The sequence below is a fragment of the Setaria italica genome, chromosome VI, assembly GCF_000263155.2.
Source record: "Setaria italica strain Yugu1 chromosome VI, Setaria_italica_v2.0, whole genome shotgun sequence".
Lineage (NCBI taxonomy): Eukaryota > Viridiplantae > Streptophyta > Magnoliopsida > Poales > Poaceae > Setaria > Setaria italica.
Window position 1 is genome coordinate 3198377 of NC_028455.1, and position 18997 is coordinate 3217373.

The 18997-nt window shown below is 50.1% G+C and overlaps 3 protein-coding genes and 1 pseudogene across 5 annotated transcripts; 3 read left to right on the top strand and 1 right to left on the bottom strand.

The window, feature by feature from the left end:
- Positions 1-6979: 6979 nt before the first annotated feature.
- LOC101759780 lies at positions 6980-7809 on the top strand. The gene is made up of 2 exons (XM_004972647.3): positions 6980-7096; positions 7258-7809. The coding sequence occupies exon 2, from the start codon at positions 7281-7283 to the stop codon at positions 7662-7664; it is 384 nt and encodes a 127-aa protein (XP_004972704.1). The 5' UTR covers positions 6980-7096; positions 7258-7280; the 3' UTR covers positions 7665-7809.
- A 1152-nt stretch (positions 7810-8961) lies between these two features.
- Positions 8962-9911, bottom strand: LOC101757228 (annotated as a pseudogene).
- A 2026-nt stretch (positions 9912-11937) lies between these two features.
- On the top strand, positions 11938-12523 carry LOC111257579. Its single transcript, XM_022827417.1, has one exon. The coding sequence runs from the start codon at positions 11945-11947 to the stop codon at positions 12332-12334; it is 390 nt and encodes a 129-aa protein (XP_022683152.1). The 5' UTR covers positions 11938-11944; the 3' UTR covers positions 12335-12523.
- Positions 12524-15406: 2883 nt separating this feature from the next.
- LOC111257769 lies at positions 15407-18669 on the top strand. 3 transcript variants are annotated; one of them, XM_022827885.1, is made up of 2 exons: positions 15407-15482; positions 18078-18669. In XM_022827885.1, exon 2 carries the CDS (start codon positions 18101-18103, stop codon positions 18491-18493), a length of 393 nt encoding a protein of 130 aa, XP_022683620.1. In that variant the 5' UTR covers positions 15407-15482; positions 18078-18100; the 3' UTR covers positions 18494-18669. The 3 variants fall into 3 exon arrangements, with proteins under 3 accessions (XP_022683620.1, XP_022683618.1, XP_022683619.1); XM_022827883.1 differs by lacking the exon at positions 15407-15482 and adding an exon at positions 17907-17969; XM_022827884.1 differs by lacking the exon at positions 15407-15482 and adding an exon at positions 17910-17981.
- The last annotated feature ends 328 nt before the right edge of the window (positions 18670-18997 follow it).

Sequence of the window (18997 nt, forward strand, 5' to 3'; positions counted from 1 at the left end):
CCAACACTGTAGCACACTGTACGTTTCGTTTGTATTTGTGAATTATTGTCCAAATATTGACTAATTAGGCTCAAAAGATTCGTCTCACAAAGTACAACAAAACTGTGCAATTAGTTTTTGATTTCGTCTACATTTAGTACTCCATGCATGTACCGCAAGTTTGATGTGATGGGGAATCTTCTTTTTGCATAGTGTCAAAGTTGGGAGTTTGAAGGGAAGTAAACATGGCCTAAGACGACGTTTTGGACAACTAATTTGACCTGCAATTAGTTACTTCTTCATGTCTGAACCATCAACTATATCCGATCGGAGGCAGTACGAATTGTTACTGGCCCTATCCTATCAGAGTACTACCACTTTGTGTTACTCAGTATGGTTTGGCTATCAGTGGCTAGTTGGAGAGATTAGTAATGAAATTTTAATTCCCAATCACTCTCTCTCTCTCTCCGGATCAGAGCGTGTTCTCCGATCAATCAATCCGAGCTCATAAACCAAGTGCAACGCATCCACAAAACGGAGTACTTTCGCAGGAACGAACGGAAGGAGTCGCCGCCGCAGGTGTTCGGTCTACGATTTGGGATTGTGGCGACGTTGTTGGCCAGGGCCTCGCCACTGCGTTCGCGCCCGTGCTCGTGCCACCACCCGCACGGGTTTCCCGTCAAATTGGCGCTAAAATATACATAATCGCCAAATTGGCGCTAAAATATACATGGGCGAACGCGGTTAGCGTCCGTATCTGACAACTGCATATGTATTGTACTCTTGCTGACGTTGGTCCTCTTATCGTTCAATTCGCATCCAGTTGTTATCATCTGAAGAGAGAAAAGGCGACAAGATCGATGATTAAAAAAGGAGTTTAGTTGGAACCATACGTGATCCAAAGCGGATTGGACTCGACCGCGTTCATGTTAGGTCATAATTATATAAAAGTCTGATGACACTCAGCAAAGCCTGCCTTCCTACGCCAACTACGAGCAATGGCGCCTGATGACACCACTCAATGGTTAATACTGGGCGACTTCAACTTAATATACAGCGCACGAGACAAGAACAATAACAACTTAAATCGGAGGCTTATGAGGAGCTTCAGAGCAACGCTGAACTATTGCGGACTTAAAGAAATTCACCTACAGAACAGACGATTCACCTGGAGCAACGCAAGACACGAGCCGACACTAACGCGAATTGACAGAGTTTTCTGCAATGCATCTTGGGATGTACAATTTGACGATCACGTCCTTCACGCCCTCTCTTCCTCGCACTCGGACCACTGCCCTTTAATACTTGCGCAAAACTCGGGACCTCGTAGACCGACGCCATTCAAATTCGAAAACTTTTGGACACGGCTACCAGGTTTTTATGAAATTGTCACCCAGGAATGGTCAAAGCCGACTACCCATACTGAGCCGTTCCATAGACTGGGCTGTAAACTACACAACACTGTCCGAGCACTAAGATCATGGAGCCGAATGCATGTCTCCGACGCTCGCTTAAAACTGCATATGGCCCAAGAAGTCATCCTACGCCTTGACGTAGCGGAGGAAACAAGAACGCTCACGGAACCAGAACACAATATACGGAGCAAACTCAAAAAAAGACTTTTGGGATGGGTGGCCATAGAGAAAGCGAGAAGGAAACAGTGCTCTAGGATAACCTACCTACGAGAAGGCGATGCGAATACTAAGTTTTTACACCTCAAGGCAAATGGAAGGAGGCGGAAAAACTTCATCCAACGATTGAAGAGGGGAAATGACTGGGCCGTGACACACATACAAAAACAGCAAATAATCCAAAACCACTTTGACAATGTGATGTCTGCTCCTCCTGCACGCACCAAAACCTTCAACTGGGAAAAGCTACATTTTCCAGTAGTGGATTTAACTGGAATCGATAACCCTTTTCAGATAAGGAGATACAAAATGCAATAACTGCCCTGCCCAAAGATAAAGCGCCAGGCCCAGATGGCTTCACTGGGTTGTTCTTCAAGTCATGCTGGGGTATCATCAAAGGAGACGTTATAGCGGCAGTAAACGTTTTTCACGCTGGGAGATGCAACGACTTAAATTTGCTTAATTCAGCAACTATTGTGTTGGTACCTAAAAAGGACGGCGCTGAAAGCATCAACGACTTCAGACCAATAAGCCTTATACACGCAATAGCAAAGATCATTACCAAAGTGCTGGCAACCAGGCTTCAGCCCTACATGGACAAATTGATTTCGCCAAGCCAAAGTGCCTTCATAAAAGGACGAAGCATCCACGACAATTTCCTTTATGTTCGGAACATGGCAAGAAGGTTTCACAGGCAAAAAATGCCGGCACTGCTAATGAAGCTGGACATCTCAAAGGCTTTCGATTCTGTCCGCTGGGACTACCTGCTTGAATTACTGCAACATAGAGGATTTCCTGCAAGATGGCGTAACTGGATCACGGCATTGCTAGTCACATCAACCTCCAAAGTTCTAATCAATGGAATTCCATCCGACGCAATTGTGCATGGGCGAGGCCTACGACAAGGAGACCCCCTATCTCCCTTCCTTTTCATCCTAGCGATAGACCCGCTGTACCAATTAGTACACACGGCAACAGGAATGGGATTACTTAAAAAACTAGGCGGACGTACGCCGCGCACTAACATCTCTATGTACGCCGATGACGCGGCCATCTTCATAAAGCCAACAAAGGAAGACGTCACAAATGTCACAACACTCCTGCATTTATTCGGAAAGGCCACAGGACTCCAAACAAATCTACAAAAGACAACAGTGGCTCCCATCAGCTGCAATAACGTAGACCTCGACGAAATCCTATCCGAATGGCCAATCAGTCGCACCGGCTTCCCATTAAAATACCTCGGGCTACCACTTGCGATAAGGCGCCTAAGGAAAGTGGACTTCCAACCTCTAATAGACAAAGCAGCAAAGAAGCTATCTGGGTGGCACAATCGCAACATCACACAAGCAGGCCGAGTCTGCCTCGCCAAAGCTGTGCTTTCTGCGCAACCTTTGTATCTACTAACTGTCTTAAAACCAACATGCGAAGTCCTGGAAGAACTAGACAAAATAAGGAAATGATTCATCTGGGCCGGAGACAATCTGCTGACAGGTGGCAAATGCAAGGTCAACTGGATCAAATCCTGCTTACCAAAAGAAAATGGCGGACTAGGAGTGCTGAACCTTCATAATTTTGCTAGAGCATTGAGACTACGATGGATTTGGCATGAGTGGGAGTCCCCGGAGAAAACATGGATCGGAATGGACATTCCATGCGATGACTCCGATCAACGCTTATTCACGGCTTGCACAATTATCACAGTGGGAAATGGATGTAAAACAAGCTTCTGGCACTCAGCTTGGGGAAGGGGTTCCCGACCGAAGGACATTGCGCCCAACATATATAAGCTATCTAGGGGGTGTCGGGGGGAAATATTAACGATCCCCTAACATGCTGCTTAAAGAAGCAAACATGAAGGCCCAAGCCCACCAAAGCCTGATCAAATCTCCGCCTCGCCCGACCCAGGCGTCAGGATCGGGAGTGCCCGACCCCTCGCCCGCAAGGTTTCCGCCTCGCCCGACTGCGATCCCAGGGTCGGGGGCGCCCGACCCCTCATCACGGAGTTCTCCGCCTCGCCCGACCCAGGCGTCAGGATCGGGAGCGCCTGACCCCTCGCCCGCAAGGTTTCCGCCTCGCCCGACTGCGATCCCAGGGTCGGGGGCGCCCGACCCCTCATCACGGAGTTCTCCGCCTCGCCCGACCCTAAGTGGAGGGGTCGGGCGCACTGGGGCCCACAAGTCCGGGAACCCCCTCGGATGCGGTCCGCATAGACAAAACAAATCCTGTGGGTCCCCCCGTCGGCCTCACCATAAATGCACCGCAGAGTTGATAGAGGGCAGGGCGACCGCGCCCCTCACGCAACCTGGTGCAAGTACCCGTGCACGTCCGTCCTGTGCAGGCTACAGTGCCGGCGGCCGGCTCCCATTCGCCGCAGGGCACTCATAGCCTGCGCCGACCGGAGCAAAGGAGAGAGAGGCCTGTCCTCGGGTCCCGCACACCCTCGGGTCCCGCACACCCAACAGTGCGGATGTGACGCCCTCCCTCTTAGCGGCCGTCGCCGGAGCAGCGGCATCCGCCGTCCTCCCTAACAGACGCTGGGGTAACGACGGAACACCATCACCATGGCCTGATACCTACGGGCATCAAAGCAGCTATATGAAGGAGGCAATAACACTTGGCAAAGGGCGACTTCCTCCTCCGGCATGCACGCCAACACTCGTCAAGGGCCGGCAGAGACAACGGACGCCTAGGATCTGGCCCCTCCTTCCTGCCATGCTTTTTACCATTTTACGCCTTACCCTTTACCATCCTCTTTTAACCGATCCCAATTGTAACTCCGGCCATCCCCTTGTGATATAAAAGGAGGAAACCGAGGCCGGGGGGAGGGATCAATCGAACAATCTACGAACAGACCGGGGGATCGCTCGATCAGCTTCTTCCCCCACACACCTTAGTACACTACACCTCTCCCTGAGAGCAAAAGAAAAAAAGAGACTTGGGACCTGTCCCTCTCTCGCCAATCTGTACCCCCTACTACAGAACCCCCGCGTGGGCAACACGAGCATCCTCGATACTGGACGTAGGGCTTCCTTTGCCCGAACCAGTCTAAATCTGTGTCCCCCACGCAACCATCTGAGGCTCACGCGCATAAAAGAAATTTACTAGTCTAAGTCTAGGTCCGCTGATCCTGACAACGACAGGGGGAAACATAAAACTCTTGCAGAGGCATTACACAACAATAGATGGGTGACGGACATAAACATCCATGCCGGACTTACAACGCGGCACTTACAAGAATTCGTCACACTATGGCGGCTAGTAGCGACAGTAAGCCTCCAAGCACAACAGGAAGACACAATCCGTTGGAAATTCACGCAAAATGGTCAATACTCAGCGGCATCAGCATACAAGGCACAGTTTTTAGGATCCACTCATGCACCGCACAGTAAAACAATATGGAAATGCTGGGCACCCCCGAAATGCAAATTTTTCGCGTGGCTGATACTACAGGACCGGGTATGGACAGCTGATCGACTTGCGCGATGAGGATGGCCGCACTCACCAAATTGCCCTCTATGCCGAGTACAACAAGAGACAGCACATCATCTCCTGGCACAATGCAGATACACCAAGCGAATATGGAGTCTTGTTACCACTTGGGCCTCGCAACTCAGCCTACACCCTTCGGAATGGCCACCAACTGCCAATGCTCTAGAGTGGTGGATAAATATGACTACAAGGACCGAAGCTCCTCGGAAAGGAGTCTGCTCTATGGGCCTGCTGATAATATGGGAAATTTGGAAGGAGCGCAATCGACGAATCTTCAACCATCAAGGGATGGCCGCAACAGCACTGCTAGCACAAATCAAAGCGGAAGCAGACACGTGGATTTTAGCAGGGGCGAGAGCTCTAGCGTTGTTCTTATCCAGAGAGTAATCGTGCTAGGAAAAGGAAACTTTGTATCTCCTTTGTAACAATCTGTAATTATCTACTATCTCAATAAAATAGGCACTATCCCGTACCCATTCCTTCAAAAAAAAAGTCATATTTCACCGATCACTGTACATATGAAAGTGGTCTTTTTTTTTCCTATTGGCCTGGATTACCGTGGCTACCTCTAACCTACTCACTCCATCCCGCAAAGAGTGTCCATTTAGTTGGCTCCTTGTCTGTGCATTAAGATGCTCATCCCAATCTTCCAATGAATCACTATCAAATCCATCAAACTCAACAATACGAGCTTCACGAGTTGATGTGTCAAGCCCCGACTTCTCTGAAGGACCACAATATTCATGGAACAGCTCCCTTATTGCATCACGCACGGCAGATACATACTTCTCTGCATCAGTACCAAAAGCTCGCTTTAGACGGAACTCAATAAAAGTAATTTTGAATCTCGGATCAAGAACAACAGGTATTGACAGCCACACGTATGAACTTTGCCAATACTCATTGAACGCTTCTTGCATCACCCAAACCATGTTAGCAAGTTCAGTGTGATCAGAGGATGCTTCTTCTTGCAAAGTTGTTCTAACTTTCCATAGTTCATTGAAGTATATATTTGCTGTCGGGCTAACAGGACCAGAAATTACTTCAACAGCACGATAAAAAGCCCTCAGTATCCTGCAAACAGATTCCACAGTTTTAGTATCTTCTGCAGATAAGAATTCTTCCCAGGGGAATGCCTTCTTGAAATGCAGAAAAACTTGAAGCCTGAAGTAAATTTTATGCCACCATTTCGCATCCTCCTGTGGTCACTTCAATCCAAGATGTGTAACAACTTCTAAAAGTTGCTGCCGAGTCAGCGATGAGGACATTTGTACCTGAATAAATTTCTCTAGTATGTCACCAACATGGTGAAGCACTGGTTGCCCTTTTGAAACAATGCTGTTAAGCACATCATCCACACAAGCAACATTGTACAGTTCACCTCTAATAGGAAGGCATTTTCTTTGGATGAGCAAGTCCATCAGCTTTGAGGTACCCTCATCGCTTCTAATTGCATTGACAGATGTCAAGCTGAAATGCTTCTGATCAAGATTCCAATCTCTTAAAGCTTCCTGTATGACATTAAATTGTCCATTATCAGAATCCAGTACGCAGGCCTCCTTAAAATGTATCATCCTTTCTAAACTAGTAGCCTAGTAGGTGAGGACAAAAACACACCAAATTTGATGATTTTCCTTTAAAGTTTCCATTCAGAATCGATAAAATGCACTGCCAGACAGAGATACTTCACTGAGGCCTCAGCTCCATGAGGAGCCCACACACTTTGCGGTAGCATACGGGCATACCCGCGAGCACATGGCACGGCCGAAAAGCGAAAATGCTTGCACGTGGCCCACGTTTTCTCCCACGATTTCTCATCCTTTTGTTTTGTCCTACTCGCTCCTGTATCCATCCATCATGTCCACCTATAAGACCAAGGGCAAGCCTCCAGCCGTCGCTCCAGTTCCCTCCTGTCTCCCGGTCCAACTCAACTCTTGCCTTTTCCCTGCTTCCATCGTCTCCTGCTCCTCAACTGCTGCAGGATACAGCGTGAGGTACGTCAAAGTGTCCGCAGTTTGCAGTTTGTTTTCTTCTTGTGAAAACCTTTGGATTTTTCAGTGGCTATAATGTCTTGCGAAATTCCCCAATTCTCTTCCGAGCATCTCTTGGATGTAGTGATAAGCGTCATGTTCTTTGCTGCTGCTCTAATTAACAGGGAGCCGCGCAGCGCCGACGCCAATGAGCACTCGGGGCAGCAGCAGGGCGATGTACACCGGCCTGATCATCCTGTTGCTCGCTGTCGGCGCAGGCATCAACTTCGGCAACTGCGACGGATTATCCGGCCCACTCCTCAGCTTCGTGGGGGTTGTCGCCGGCGCCAACATGATCGCCGCCGGCGTCAGGACGGCCGACGACCCAGCAGCACCCATCGACCCCGCGCCCGCAGCGTTCGCCGGTGCACGTGCGTTCATGCGGCGCAACCTCGCCGTCGTGGGGCTCGTCATGGTTTCCTCTGCTTCCACAGCGGTTGCGGGGGAGACAGGCCCGGCGTTCTCCTTCATGATGTTTGTCCTGCTGGTGTTCGGGGTCTCTCTGATCAACATCGGAGTTCATGGCACCTAGTCTGGTGTGTCAGCTTCGGTCCGTTGGTGCTCGCATCGTTCTTCGTACGTTGACGTTCCCCTCAACTATCTGTCAGTAATCGCCGCCTCTGTCCACGGATGGTTTTCAAGTAACAGCAATAAAGGAAATGGAATTGGAATTGGAATTGGAATTGCATTTTTTTTCCAACCGAGGGAGTACTATTTCTGAATAATCAACCAGTATGTTTTTCCTTAATTACTACGTGCTTTTTTGTACTTGAATTACGTTGGTGTCGACCTGCTATGTTTGTGAGCTCAAGTACCTTTTCACGGGAACATGTGATATTCCATCTCCATGATTTCACACCTGCTATCCAAGTTGAGTAGCAGAAGATCAACCTGCCCCTATTTTTCAGCCGCCTTATTCAATTGCTTATCCCGGCGCCACTTTTTGGTTGCTTTCCGATCATGGCCACTGCAGTACTACTAAGACCATCCACCAGCTAAAATTTAGCTGGTAAATTTGGATCCAAACAGGAAGATGGAGCTGACGTGGGTGTATGTCGGGAGAAGGGGGCAGGTGGCGTGCATATTGCGACGGACCACGACAGAGGCGGCGCGTTCGTAACGGGGTGGGGGTGTGTGGATTGGGCCGGCGACGGCGACAGCGGACCGAATGGACCACCTCGCCTTTTTTCCTCCCTTGTGCTTCATCTAAGCCATCGATCCATTGTTTGCCAATTGTTCAGCACATATTTTTGAGAGTGTGGATCCAACAATCACTTAAATATTGGCCCAAACTGCCAAGATGTTGGCCAAATGTATGCGCCAGCCATTGGAATGGACCACAGAGAGTCAAATCTGCAAACTTTTTCATGCGTGGAAGTTTGGGATCCAAATCCGTCTCCCTCAGATTGGCAGACCATCCTCAGGACAAAATATTTGAATGCCAGACCGTCTCCCTCGTATTGACGGACCGTCCGCAGTATAAAACTCAGTCGACTCAAGTTTTGTGCAGAGATTCTGGTAGGAGGCCCGGTGGCACATCCCCAACCCGGTATTAATGTGCACCACATTAGTACCGGTTGTTGATCTTACCCAGTACTAAAGGTCCAATGGCACATTAGTATAATCAACCAGTACTAATGTGCATCATTTAGTACCGGTTGGTGCCCCCAACCTGGTACTAAAGGGGCTTACGGGGCCACCCAGGGGAAGTAGCCGTTAGGCTCGGTAATAGCATTAGTACCGGATCCAATTACAACTGGTAATAAGGTGCTGGACGAAAGGTCATTTCTCTAATAGTGAAAGATGAAGAGGTTATATAATATTTCACATAGTATAAAACGGAATATATTACGAGTAAATGGTACCACACTACAACGATTTGAAGGTGAGCCCAACGAGAAACCTCCATCCTTATCTCACCGCACCTTCCTCATAACTAGCTGCAACTCATGTTACTCATCTCAGTTTATTCCAAGTTGTATGCAAAAAATTGACAAGGGACCAGTCAGCTCCGTCCACTCCCAACCAAATTAAACGTGAGAAACAACACCAATTAAAGTATAAGGATCATCCTATCTTAGGAAAGATGATGTAGCCCGGCTCCAGCCCCAGGCTCTCCGGGATCGCCGCGTACAGCCTGAGCCCGAGCTCCCGGACCTCCTTGCCGTAGATGCTCATCGTCTCCCTGAATGACAAAGGGACCGTGCCGGTGTCAGGATTCAGAAATACTAATCCACAATCAGCGGCGGGTTGGACGACGGCCAGTCGGGCACGAACTGGTCGATGGGATGGCAGTGAAGCCGGAGGTAGTCGCGCAAGTTGTGCACCGTCTCCTTGCGCACGTTGAAGCTCGTGGACAGGCGAATCTTCCTGGCAGGGTCGTCGGAGTAGAGCTTGGCTTTCTCCTCCGCGGGCAGCTGGAAGAACTCCCGCGATCAGGCCGGCGTCTATCCCGTGGTTCAGGACCAGCATATACAAGAAATCGTGGGTCACTGTCAACGAAATAAAGCTTTGCCGGCGGCAAGCCAATTTCTACGGCCCCGGGCGTGCGTGTCACCTGGAAGAAGCCGTGCGTGCGGCAGCAGGCGCCGCCGATGGCGGCGACGACCGCAGCGCGGTCGGGGCACGCCAGATCGACGACGGGAACGCACGCGCCGGAGACGACCTCGGCGAGGTGCGGGCGCTGCGACTCCGGCCGGACGTAGTTCCCGCGGCATGGTGCGGTGCACCGCCATGGAGAGGAGGTGCTCCTCCGCCATGTGTGTTCAACGCGAGCCGACGACGGAGCTCTTGCGTGCGTGCGCGAAGCGGGGAGGAGCCGGGCAGCTGGCCTTCGACATGGGACTCTCAGGGAGGCGGGTCAGCACGCGCTCTTATAGCGGCCGGTCGAAGCGCGCGGGCGAGCAGCGTGTGGTGTGGTGACCGCGGCGTGGCAAGGCGCGGGCCAAGCCGCTGATGCTGACCCCCGCGGTCGTTGGGTCGCGTCATCACCGCGGCGGCTAGTGACATCAAGCCGTTGGGTCGCGTCGTCACCGCGGCGGCCAGTGACATCAAGTCGTGCGTCATCACCGCAGCAAGTCGTTGGGCCGCGTCATCACCGCGGCGGCCAGTGACATCACGTCGCGGCGTTGTATGCTTGGGCAATGAAGACGGACGAAACGAAGACGACAACAATGAATTTTTTTTTGCATAATGTCTTGAGTATATGATTAAATTCAGAAGTTAAGAATAGGAAAAAAAAACTCTCCAAAACTGTATCACACGATGACACAAGCAGGCAGCACGCAATACATGGAGATGTTAGAAGCAAACCATGAATGATTACAAAAGATGGCATCAAGCTGCACAGATATTTTAGATTTTGGCACAAAAGACCATGGCTTCGCATGTTCAGTCTAGCTATATGACTATACTAAAACTCTTCGTGGAAGGCAACACATTCTTTTTTTTATTTATTATCTTATATTAAGATGACAATCTATATTGTGCTTTTCAATCGAAAACATCAAGTAACATTGTACCATTGCTCTAAAAAATATTGCAACAACATGTTGTATGCTTTAAATAATATTGATTGAGCACTTTGTTATTTGATCTTGGAAAACTTATATACCCTTTTTTTTTAGCTATCAGTGCCTCAAGTCTTTTTCTATCTTTTTTTATCTTTTTAACTTTCGATTCTAAACTTGTTAATTAGGCTAGCTTTTATTTTGTTTTAGACCACCTCGATATCATATCATTTTGTCCTCCACCTCATGTTGCTATGCATTTTCATGTTATTTTTCTTTTCTTTTTTTCATCAAAGCCTTTTGCACCTCCGTCTGGGCTCAAATTCAGATGGTTGCAGATCACATGAGCACCTTCCTAGAGGAATTGATACTCCAATCTCTTAAGACAAATCTCAGTTTGTCTTCTCCTAAGGATGGAGTAGTACTTATGTGCCTTATGAAAGCAGTTTCAAGCTACCTAAAATAAGTAGACATTTGTAAGCTGGTCAGGTTCGACGAGGAGTACACCGAGCACATCCTGCGGATGGGCCCTCCCATGCCCTTCCGCCGCATGCGCGCCGAGCTCATGGACAAGAATAATTTTAGGAAAATTGCAAACAGATACTCAAAGCATGACGCTTTCATCAAACTATGCACGTGATTGCATTTTATCCAATGCTCCCAGACAGTATTATCTTACATCATCTCTCAGAAGAGAGAGTATTGCATTACATGGCCAGAGGAAAGGACACCTGGACTATAGTAGCGCAGCTTCATTATTTGAGCGCACACGGCATGAGAATGATTCAACATCAGCAAGCACATAGCCACACAGTAGCAGTAGTTACCTGCAACAACCCAATTGGGAAACTAGGAACAGAGCTTGAACCAAATCATCAATCGAGCATCAATGCATCTGGGAGAGGCCAAGAATCCCAACGCTGATCAGGGAGAGGCCGAGGAGGAGCAGAGCAAACATGCCGAAGCAGAGCACCTGGCCTGCTTCGCCGGAGACCGCCGGGCAACATCGCATCAGCAGGTTGACGTTGCAGAGGTGGCGGCCGGGCAATTTCGCGCGTCAACCTGCTGATGCGTCAACCTGCTGATGCGTCAACGTCGCGCGGTCAGGCGGAGGTCTCTCAAATCTATCTCTAGTCAGTCTCTATATATGCAGAGACATACCAGCTACTAACTAGCCTACCAGCCTCAGCTCAGCTTCCAGCAAGGCACTTCAAACCACCTGCTGCCATATTCGGCAACGCTTCCCTCCCCGGTGCGGCAGTGCTCGACGGCCCTCTCCGACTGCGGTGCCACGCGGCCGACGATGACCACTCCGGGCACCACGGCGATGTTCGCCGGCCTCGCCATCTTGCTGTTCTCCGTCAGCGCCGGATTCAATTCCGGCGCCGGCGCGTTCGGCTTGCTACTCTGCTTCGCGGGGGTTCTCGCTGGTGCCAACATCGTCGCCGTCGGCATCCGGATGTCCGGCGCCTACCTGGCGCCCGTCGTCCCGGCGGTGTTGGCCGAGGCGCGTGCTCTCGCAGAGTTCCTTCGTCGCAACCTCGCCGTCGTGGGGCTCGTGATGGCTTCCTGCGCCGTCACGGCGGTCTCCGGCGAAGCAGGCCAGGAGCTCGGCTTCGGCATGTTTGCTCTGCTCCTCCTCGGCCTCTCCCTGATCAGCGTTGGGATTCTTGGCCTCTCCCAGATGCATTGATCCTCGATTGATGATTTGGTTCCTGCTGTCAAAGTATTCTTGCTGTCATTCTCATGCCGTGTGCGCTCAAATAATGAAGCTGCGCTACTATAGTCTAAGTGTCCTCCTTTCCTCTGGCCATGTAATGAAATTTTAATTCCCAATCACTGCTTTGGCTATCAGTGTGCTGCCCAGTCTTGGAATAGCAATTTGCAGAACGTGTTCTTCTCAAAATCGTTGCTGGATCTGGTGTTGTCTCATCAGAGCGTGCTCTCGATCGAAACGGATCAGAGCGTGTTCTCGAGTACCTGGCGTTGAACGGTTTGAACGTGTTCTTCTCAAGATCAGTTGTCCCATCAGAGCGTGCTCAGCCGCTTTAGCAATCAATTGCTTTTATCCATTCCAGTCTTTCCTGAAGCTCCCTTTGCGACGGGAGATCTTCTCGACGACTTGACGCGTACTTATGCGGATTGGACTCGAGTGCGTTCAGGCCGGCGGATGCTCAAGTCCGTCCCTGTCGCGTCTGCCCGACCGCCAGCCAGGCAGCAAGCCCACGACGCAACAGCGGGCCCCGCGGAGGTGGCACACTGGCACGATCCCAAGCCCGACCGACTCGAGCGTGACAATTTCCGACAAAAAAACGACAAGATCGATGATTAAGAAAAAGGATCGAGTTGAGCCGCACGCACGATGATTAAACGGATCAGTTCAGAAACGGCACACGCGAGGACCGGCCGGCCGACCAGCGGCGCACGAGCGCGCGATTCCGTAAGGCTCGGCCCACGCGCTGTCCTTGACGCCAGTGAGCTAGTGGCGGTGGCGGGAAGTTCCCTTATGTAGCGGGAAAAAAAAATACAAATTGCTGATCTGATGCTACTAATTTGTGTTGTGTGGTAACAGTTCGGTCTTCCTTTGTGATGGTACCTTTTTATGCTGTTTGTGGTACAGATGTGCTCATCTTGGTATAGGTTTCTTCTTCCATTATAAGTTTGCTTCTGTGATGTTTGCTGGTCATTAGGAGCTGAGTGGCCTCTTGATCAATTTTCTGCGCACAGGTTGCATAAAACTTAGAATAAACCGAAATTTCTTCTCGCCCTCGGTGGTGGCAACGCCGCTGCCAAGTGCCAATCGCGCTGCCGTCGCCGGCGACCTCCTCCTAGGCTCCTTGGACTTGGCGCGCTCCTCCAGCACCAAATTGGAAACCGTCGCCGCCAAATCGTTGTATACTATTATATAACCTCTTCATTTTGTTGAGGAACTTTATATCATGACAATTGACATGTACGTTGCGTTCATGTGTGTTGCTAACAAGTCATGTACGTTTTGTTGAGGATCAGTTCAGCTGATGAACATATATCCTCACAATATGAAGCGCATGCGTCCTCTGAAACTCTGAATAAAATCTGACTGAACAAGTCATGTACTCCTACGTTGCAAGTGCTGCTGCTGGGCGTACTGTTCAATCTGAATCTGATTTGTGACACGCTAACGCTGTCGGCCAATCACCTTCAGGTCATCATCTGATAGAGATAGACACTTAAGTGTGAACGTTCTTCAATTCAGGTAGTCCACATTCAGAGTCGCAACTGGCAATTTTTTTTTTCAATAATCACAATTCGCAACTTTGGAACCGAGCAAGTGCCAAATAATCGGGGCATGGTGTACCCAAACTGGCTATATGCTTTGTCATCATTTCAATTCTATAGACACGTTCGTTCTCAATTCTCTCTCCGTAACGTGTCACTAATCCATTAACCTAATTCTCAATTTCTCAATTGCCTGCCGTGATGCCATCCAAAAGTCACCATCCGGCCGAATGGGATTCCCGAGTCCGGGGGCGTCCACCTGACTGACCCTCTCAACGCAGCTTCACAATTAACAGCAGAAGCTGGCATTGCCAGGACATCACGTGCCATAATTGACAGGGTTGGATACTTTGTAGAATTACTCATCCACCAGTTCAGAATATCGAAATCATCCTTTCTCGGGACAAGACCATCTTCAAGGTAGCTGTCAATTTCTGTCATTAGTTGGCTCCTTGTCTGTGCATTAAGATGCTCATCCCAATCTTCCAATGAATCACTATCAAAACCATCAAACTCAACAATACGAGCTTCACGAGTTGATGTGTCAAGCCCCGACTTCTCTAAAGGACCACAATATTCATGGAACAGCTCCCTTATTGCATCACGCACGGCAGATACATACTTCTCTGCATCAGTACCAAAAGCTCGCTTTAGATGGAACTCAATAAAAGTAATTTTGAATCTCGGATCAAGAACAACAGGTATTGACAGCCACACGTATGAACTTTGCCAATACTCATTGAACGCTTCTTGCATCACCCAAACCATGTTAGCAAGTTCAGTGTGATCAGAGGATGCTTCTTCTTGCAAAGTTGTTCTAACTTTCCATAGTTCATTGAAGTATATATTTGCTGTGGAGCAAACACGACCAGAAATTACTTCAACAGCACGATAAAAAGCCCTCAGTATCCTGCAAACAGATTCCACAGTTTTAGTATCTTCTGCAGATAACAATTCTTCTGAGGGGAATGCCTTCTTGAAATGCAGAAAAACTTCAAGCCTGAAGTAAAATTTATGCCACCATTTCGCATCCTCCTGTGGGCACTTCAATCCAATATGTGTAACAGCTTCTAAATATCTCTTACCATGGAGAAATAGGCCATGGAGAATATGTGTAACAACTTCTAAAAGCTGAATATTTCAGCGTCTTGGTCAAATTTCCTGCTTATATCTGCAGCAGTCTGAGCTGATGTGGTATTTTGTTCTGTGGAATTCGTCTCATCCATTGCCGGCAAAGCTAGAAAGAATGTGACGTTCCACTGGGCTTCTATTACCAGAACGCCCTTGAGGAACTGGCCTTCTAGCATACTCTGCCGGGTTGCTGCTGGATATATCAGGCGCGGAGAAGGATCTGGGAAGTTTCCTTTTGTCATAGTTTCAATATATATTGATCCTATTGTTTTCCGGCCATATCCAACCGCCCCACGTCATGTCCCAGCCGAACAACGTCATGTGCCCACCTATAAGACCTTGGCCCAAGCCTCCAGCGTCGCTCCAGTTCCCTCCTGTCCTCCGGTCCAACTCTTGCCTTTCCCTGCTTCCCTCGTCTCCTGCTCCTCAACTGCTGCAGGATACACCGTGAGGTACCTCAAAGGGTCCGCGGTTTGTTTTCTTCTTGTGATTGTGGAAACCTTTGGATTTTTCAGTGGCTATAATGTCTTGTGAAATTCCCCAATTCTCTTGCGAGCATGGATGCAGTGACGCCAATGAGCACTCGGGGCAGCAGCAGGGCGATGTACACCGGCCTGATCATCCTGTTGCTCGCTGTCGGCGCAGGCATCAACTTCGGCGACTGCGACGGATTATCTGGCCTACTCAGCTTCGTGGGGGTTGTCGCCGGCGCCAACATGATCGCAGCCGTCGTCAGGACGGCCGACGACCCAGCAGCACCCATCGGCCCCGCGCCCGCAGTGTTCGCCGGTGCACGTGCGTTCATGCGGCGCAACCTCGCCGTCGTGGGGCTCGTCATGGTTTCCTCTGCTTCCACAGCGGTTGTGGGGGAGACAGGCCCGGCGTTCTCCTTCATGATGTTTGTCCTGCTGGTGTTCGGGGTCTCTATGATCAACATCGGAGTTCATGGCGCCTAGTCTGGTGTGTCAGCTCCGGTCCGTTGGTGCTCGCATCGTTCTTCATACGTTGACGTTCCCCTCAACTATCTGTCAGTAATCGCCGCCTATGTCCACGGATGGTTTTCGAGTAACAGCAATAAAGGAAATGGAATTGGAATTGGAATTGCAATTTTTTTTAACCGAGGGAGTACTATTTCTCAATAATCAACCAGTATGTTTTTCCTTAATTACTACGTGCTTCTTTGTACTTGAATTACGTTGGTGTCGACCTGCTATGTTTGTGAGCTCAAGTACCTTTTCACGGGAACATGTGATATTCCACCTCCATGATTCCACACCTGCTATCCTAGTTGAGTAGCAGAAGAACATCCTGCCCCTCAGAAACTCGAAGCGAAGAGAAAATCATCGAAGGAGGGGATGCGCGGGCCAGCTCCGGCACTGCAAGTCTTTCGGGGAGCGTTGGAGGAAACAGGAGAGTGGAGGAGTGGCCGGGTGGATGGGATCGTTGGGTTAGAGCACCTCTAAGAGCCCTCTTAAAATAACCTGAATCAGATTTAAGGAGGAAAAAAAGGAAAAAATTAACCTCCAATTCTCGTAACTGTTGAAACCGGAAAATAATACCTATATATTCGAAAAAATTCCAACGGCTCCCTCGAAACTTCCCCAGCTCTTCGCGGTGCCAAAACAGAACCCGTAGCTGCATATATTTGCGCGATTTTCCTCCTCCCCGATCTTTCTTCCCGCGCGAGAGTCTTCCGACGGCGGGGTGAGGGGCGGCCGCGTGTGTGTGTGTGGGGGGGGGGGTGGCGCTTCATTATCTCTGAACAGATAGCTTTTCACTGCATGTCAGGTAAACTGAATACATGAGCCAACAATTGTGCGTGCATTTGCGTGTGCTGCAACTGCAAGCCTGCAGCTGAGCACTTCTATTGGTGTGGCTGAAAACAACGCTGTGCCCGGGGGGAGGGGCGGCGCTGGAGATCAGGGAGGTGCGTGCGTGAGGGGCAGGTGACCAGCCCAACTAATAGGTCCAATTATGATGATGTGGTCTGTTTTGAAATATTAGGTGTTAGTTATTAGCGATCTGCTGTGGGTTGATATGTTTTTTGGGCAAAATTTTTTTGGAAGAGCCCCTAATACATAGTTATCGGAGAAAAAAATTTAGGGTACTTTTGAAGTTGCTATTAGTAGTTAGTCGAGACACGTGTGATGGCTGGAGTGGGATAGCAAGGCACAAATTACCCGCGTGCTCGTGGGCAAAAACCATGTAGGGTAAGGATACGTGTTTAAATTTATGCCTACGGGTATGGTTGCGGGTTTGTATTTATGCCCAACGGGCAAAATATCGCGGGCGTAAAAAAATTGTAACCGTACCCGCTCTATCTGCAAACCCGCTAAATCCTCTGACACGTAAACCCTGCATGTAGGTATATAAAAGAAGGCATGTGCCATTTCATGTTCCCATCCTTCTTTCTCTTCCCAAGTCTCCAACCGCAGCACCAAGCGGCGGCGGCGGCCACTCAGGCACCGCAGGGCCCGCGCCCCGTGCCTCCCGCTCCTCCCAGGCGCTCAAACTGCTCAAGCGGACCCTACCTCGCCGGAGCCAGGACGCAGCGACGCCGGTTTCTCCCCAAGGCTCGTCCCCCAGAGCCATCCCTCCGCTGCAGTCCAATCCAAGCGCAACCACCTGATGGATCCCCCCCCTTTGTTGCTGCATCTTTGCATCCCCCTTTATTTATTCAAGGATGGTCATGTTCTTGGGTGCATACCCGCGGGCACATGGCACGGCCGAAAAGCCAAAATGCTTGCCCGTGGTGGGTGGCTGTTCCACGCGTTTTCTCCTCCGGGTTCTCCTCCTTGCCAGTCCTACTCGCTCCAGTCTCCATCATGTCCACCTATAAGACCAAGGGCAAGCCTCCAGCGTCGCTCCAGTTCCCTCCTGTCTTCCGGTCCAACTCAACTCTTGCCTTTCCCTGCTTCCCTCGTCTCCTGCTCCGTGAGGTACGTCAAAAGGTCAGAACCTTTGGATTTTTCGAAATTCCCCAATTCTCTTGCGAGCATGGATGTAGTGATAAGCGTCATGTTCGTTGCTGCTGCTCTATTTAACAGGGAGCCGCGCAGCGCCGACGCCAATGCCAATGAGCCTTACTCGGGGCAGCAGCAGGGCGATGTACACCGGCCTGATCATCCTGTTGCTCGCTGTCGGCGCAGGCATCAACTTCGGCGACTGCGACGGATTATCTGGCCCACTCCTCAGCTTCCTGGGGGTTGTCGCCGGCGCCAACGTGATCGCCGCCGGCGTCAGGACGGCCGACGACCCAGCAGCACCCATCGGCCCCGCGCCCGTAGCGTTCGCCGGTGCACGTGCGTTCATGCGGCGCAACCTCGCCGTCGTGGGGCTCGTCATGGTATCCTCTGCTTCCACAGCGGTTGCGGGGGAGACAGGCCCGGCGTTCTCCTTCATGATGTTTGTCCTGCTGGTGTTCGGGGTCTCTCTGATCAACATCGGAGTTCATGGCGCCTAGTCTGGTGTGTCAGCTCCGGTCCGTTGGTGCTCGCATCGTTCTTCATACGTTGACGTTCCCCTCAACTATCTGTCAGTAATCGCCGCCTCTGTCCACGGATAGTTTTCGAGTAACAGCAATAAAGGAAATGGAATTAGAATTGGAATTGCATTTTTTTTAACCGAGGGAGTACTATTTCTGAATAATCACCAGTATGTTTTTCCTTAATTACTACGTGCTTCTTTGTAATTCATGAATTACGTTAGTGAGCTCAAGTACCTTTTCACGGGAACATGTGATATTCCATGTCCATGATTCCACACCTGCTATCCAAGTTGAGTAGCAGAAGATCATCCTGCCCCTGCTTTTGACGCCAGGAGTCGAGACACAAGACGTATCCATGTGGGTCCCGGCGCTGACCTGCGAGATCCAACGCCACTTTTCGGTTGCATCCCGATCATGGCCACTGCAGTACTAAGACCATCCAAACAGGACAGCGATGGAGCTGACGTGGATGTCTGTCGG

What these genes read in the sequence shown, in the direction of transcription:
- LOC111257769 (XM_022827885.1), top strand. Translation starts at nt 18,101, where the DNA reads ATGCCAATGAGCCTTACTCGGGGCAGCAGCAGGGCGATGTACACCGGC.
- LOC111257579 (XM_022827417.1), top strand. Translation starts at nt 11,945, where the DNA reads ATGACCACTCCGGGCACCACGGCGATGTTCGCCGGCCTCGCCATCTTG.
- LOC101759780 (XM_004972647.3), top strand. Translation starts at nt 7,281, where the DNA reads ATGAGCACTCGGGGCAGCAGCAGGGCGATGTACACCGGCCTGATCATC.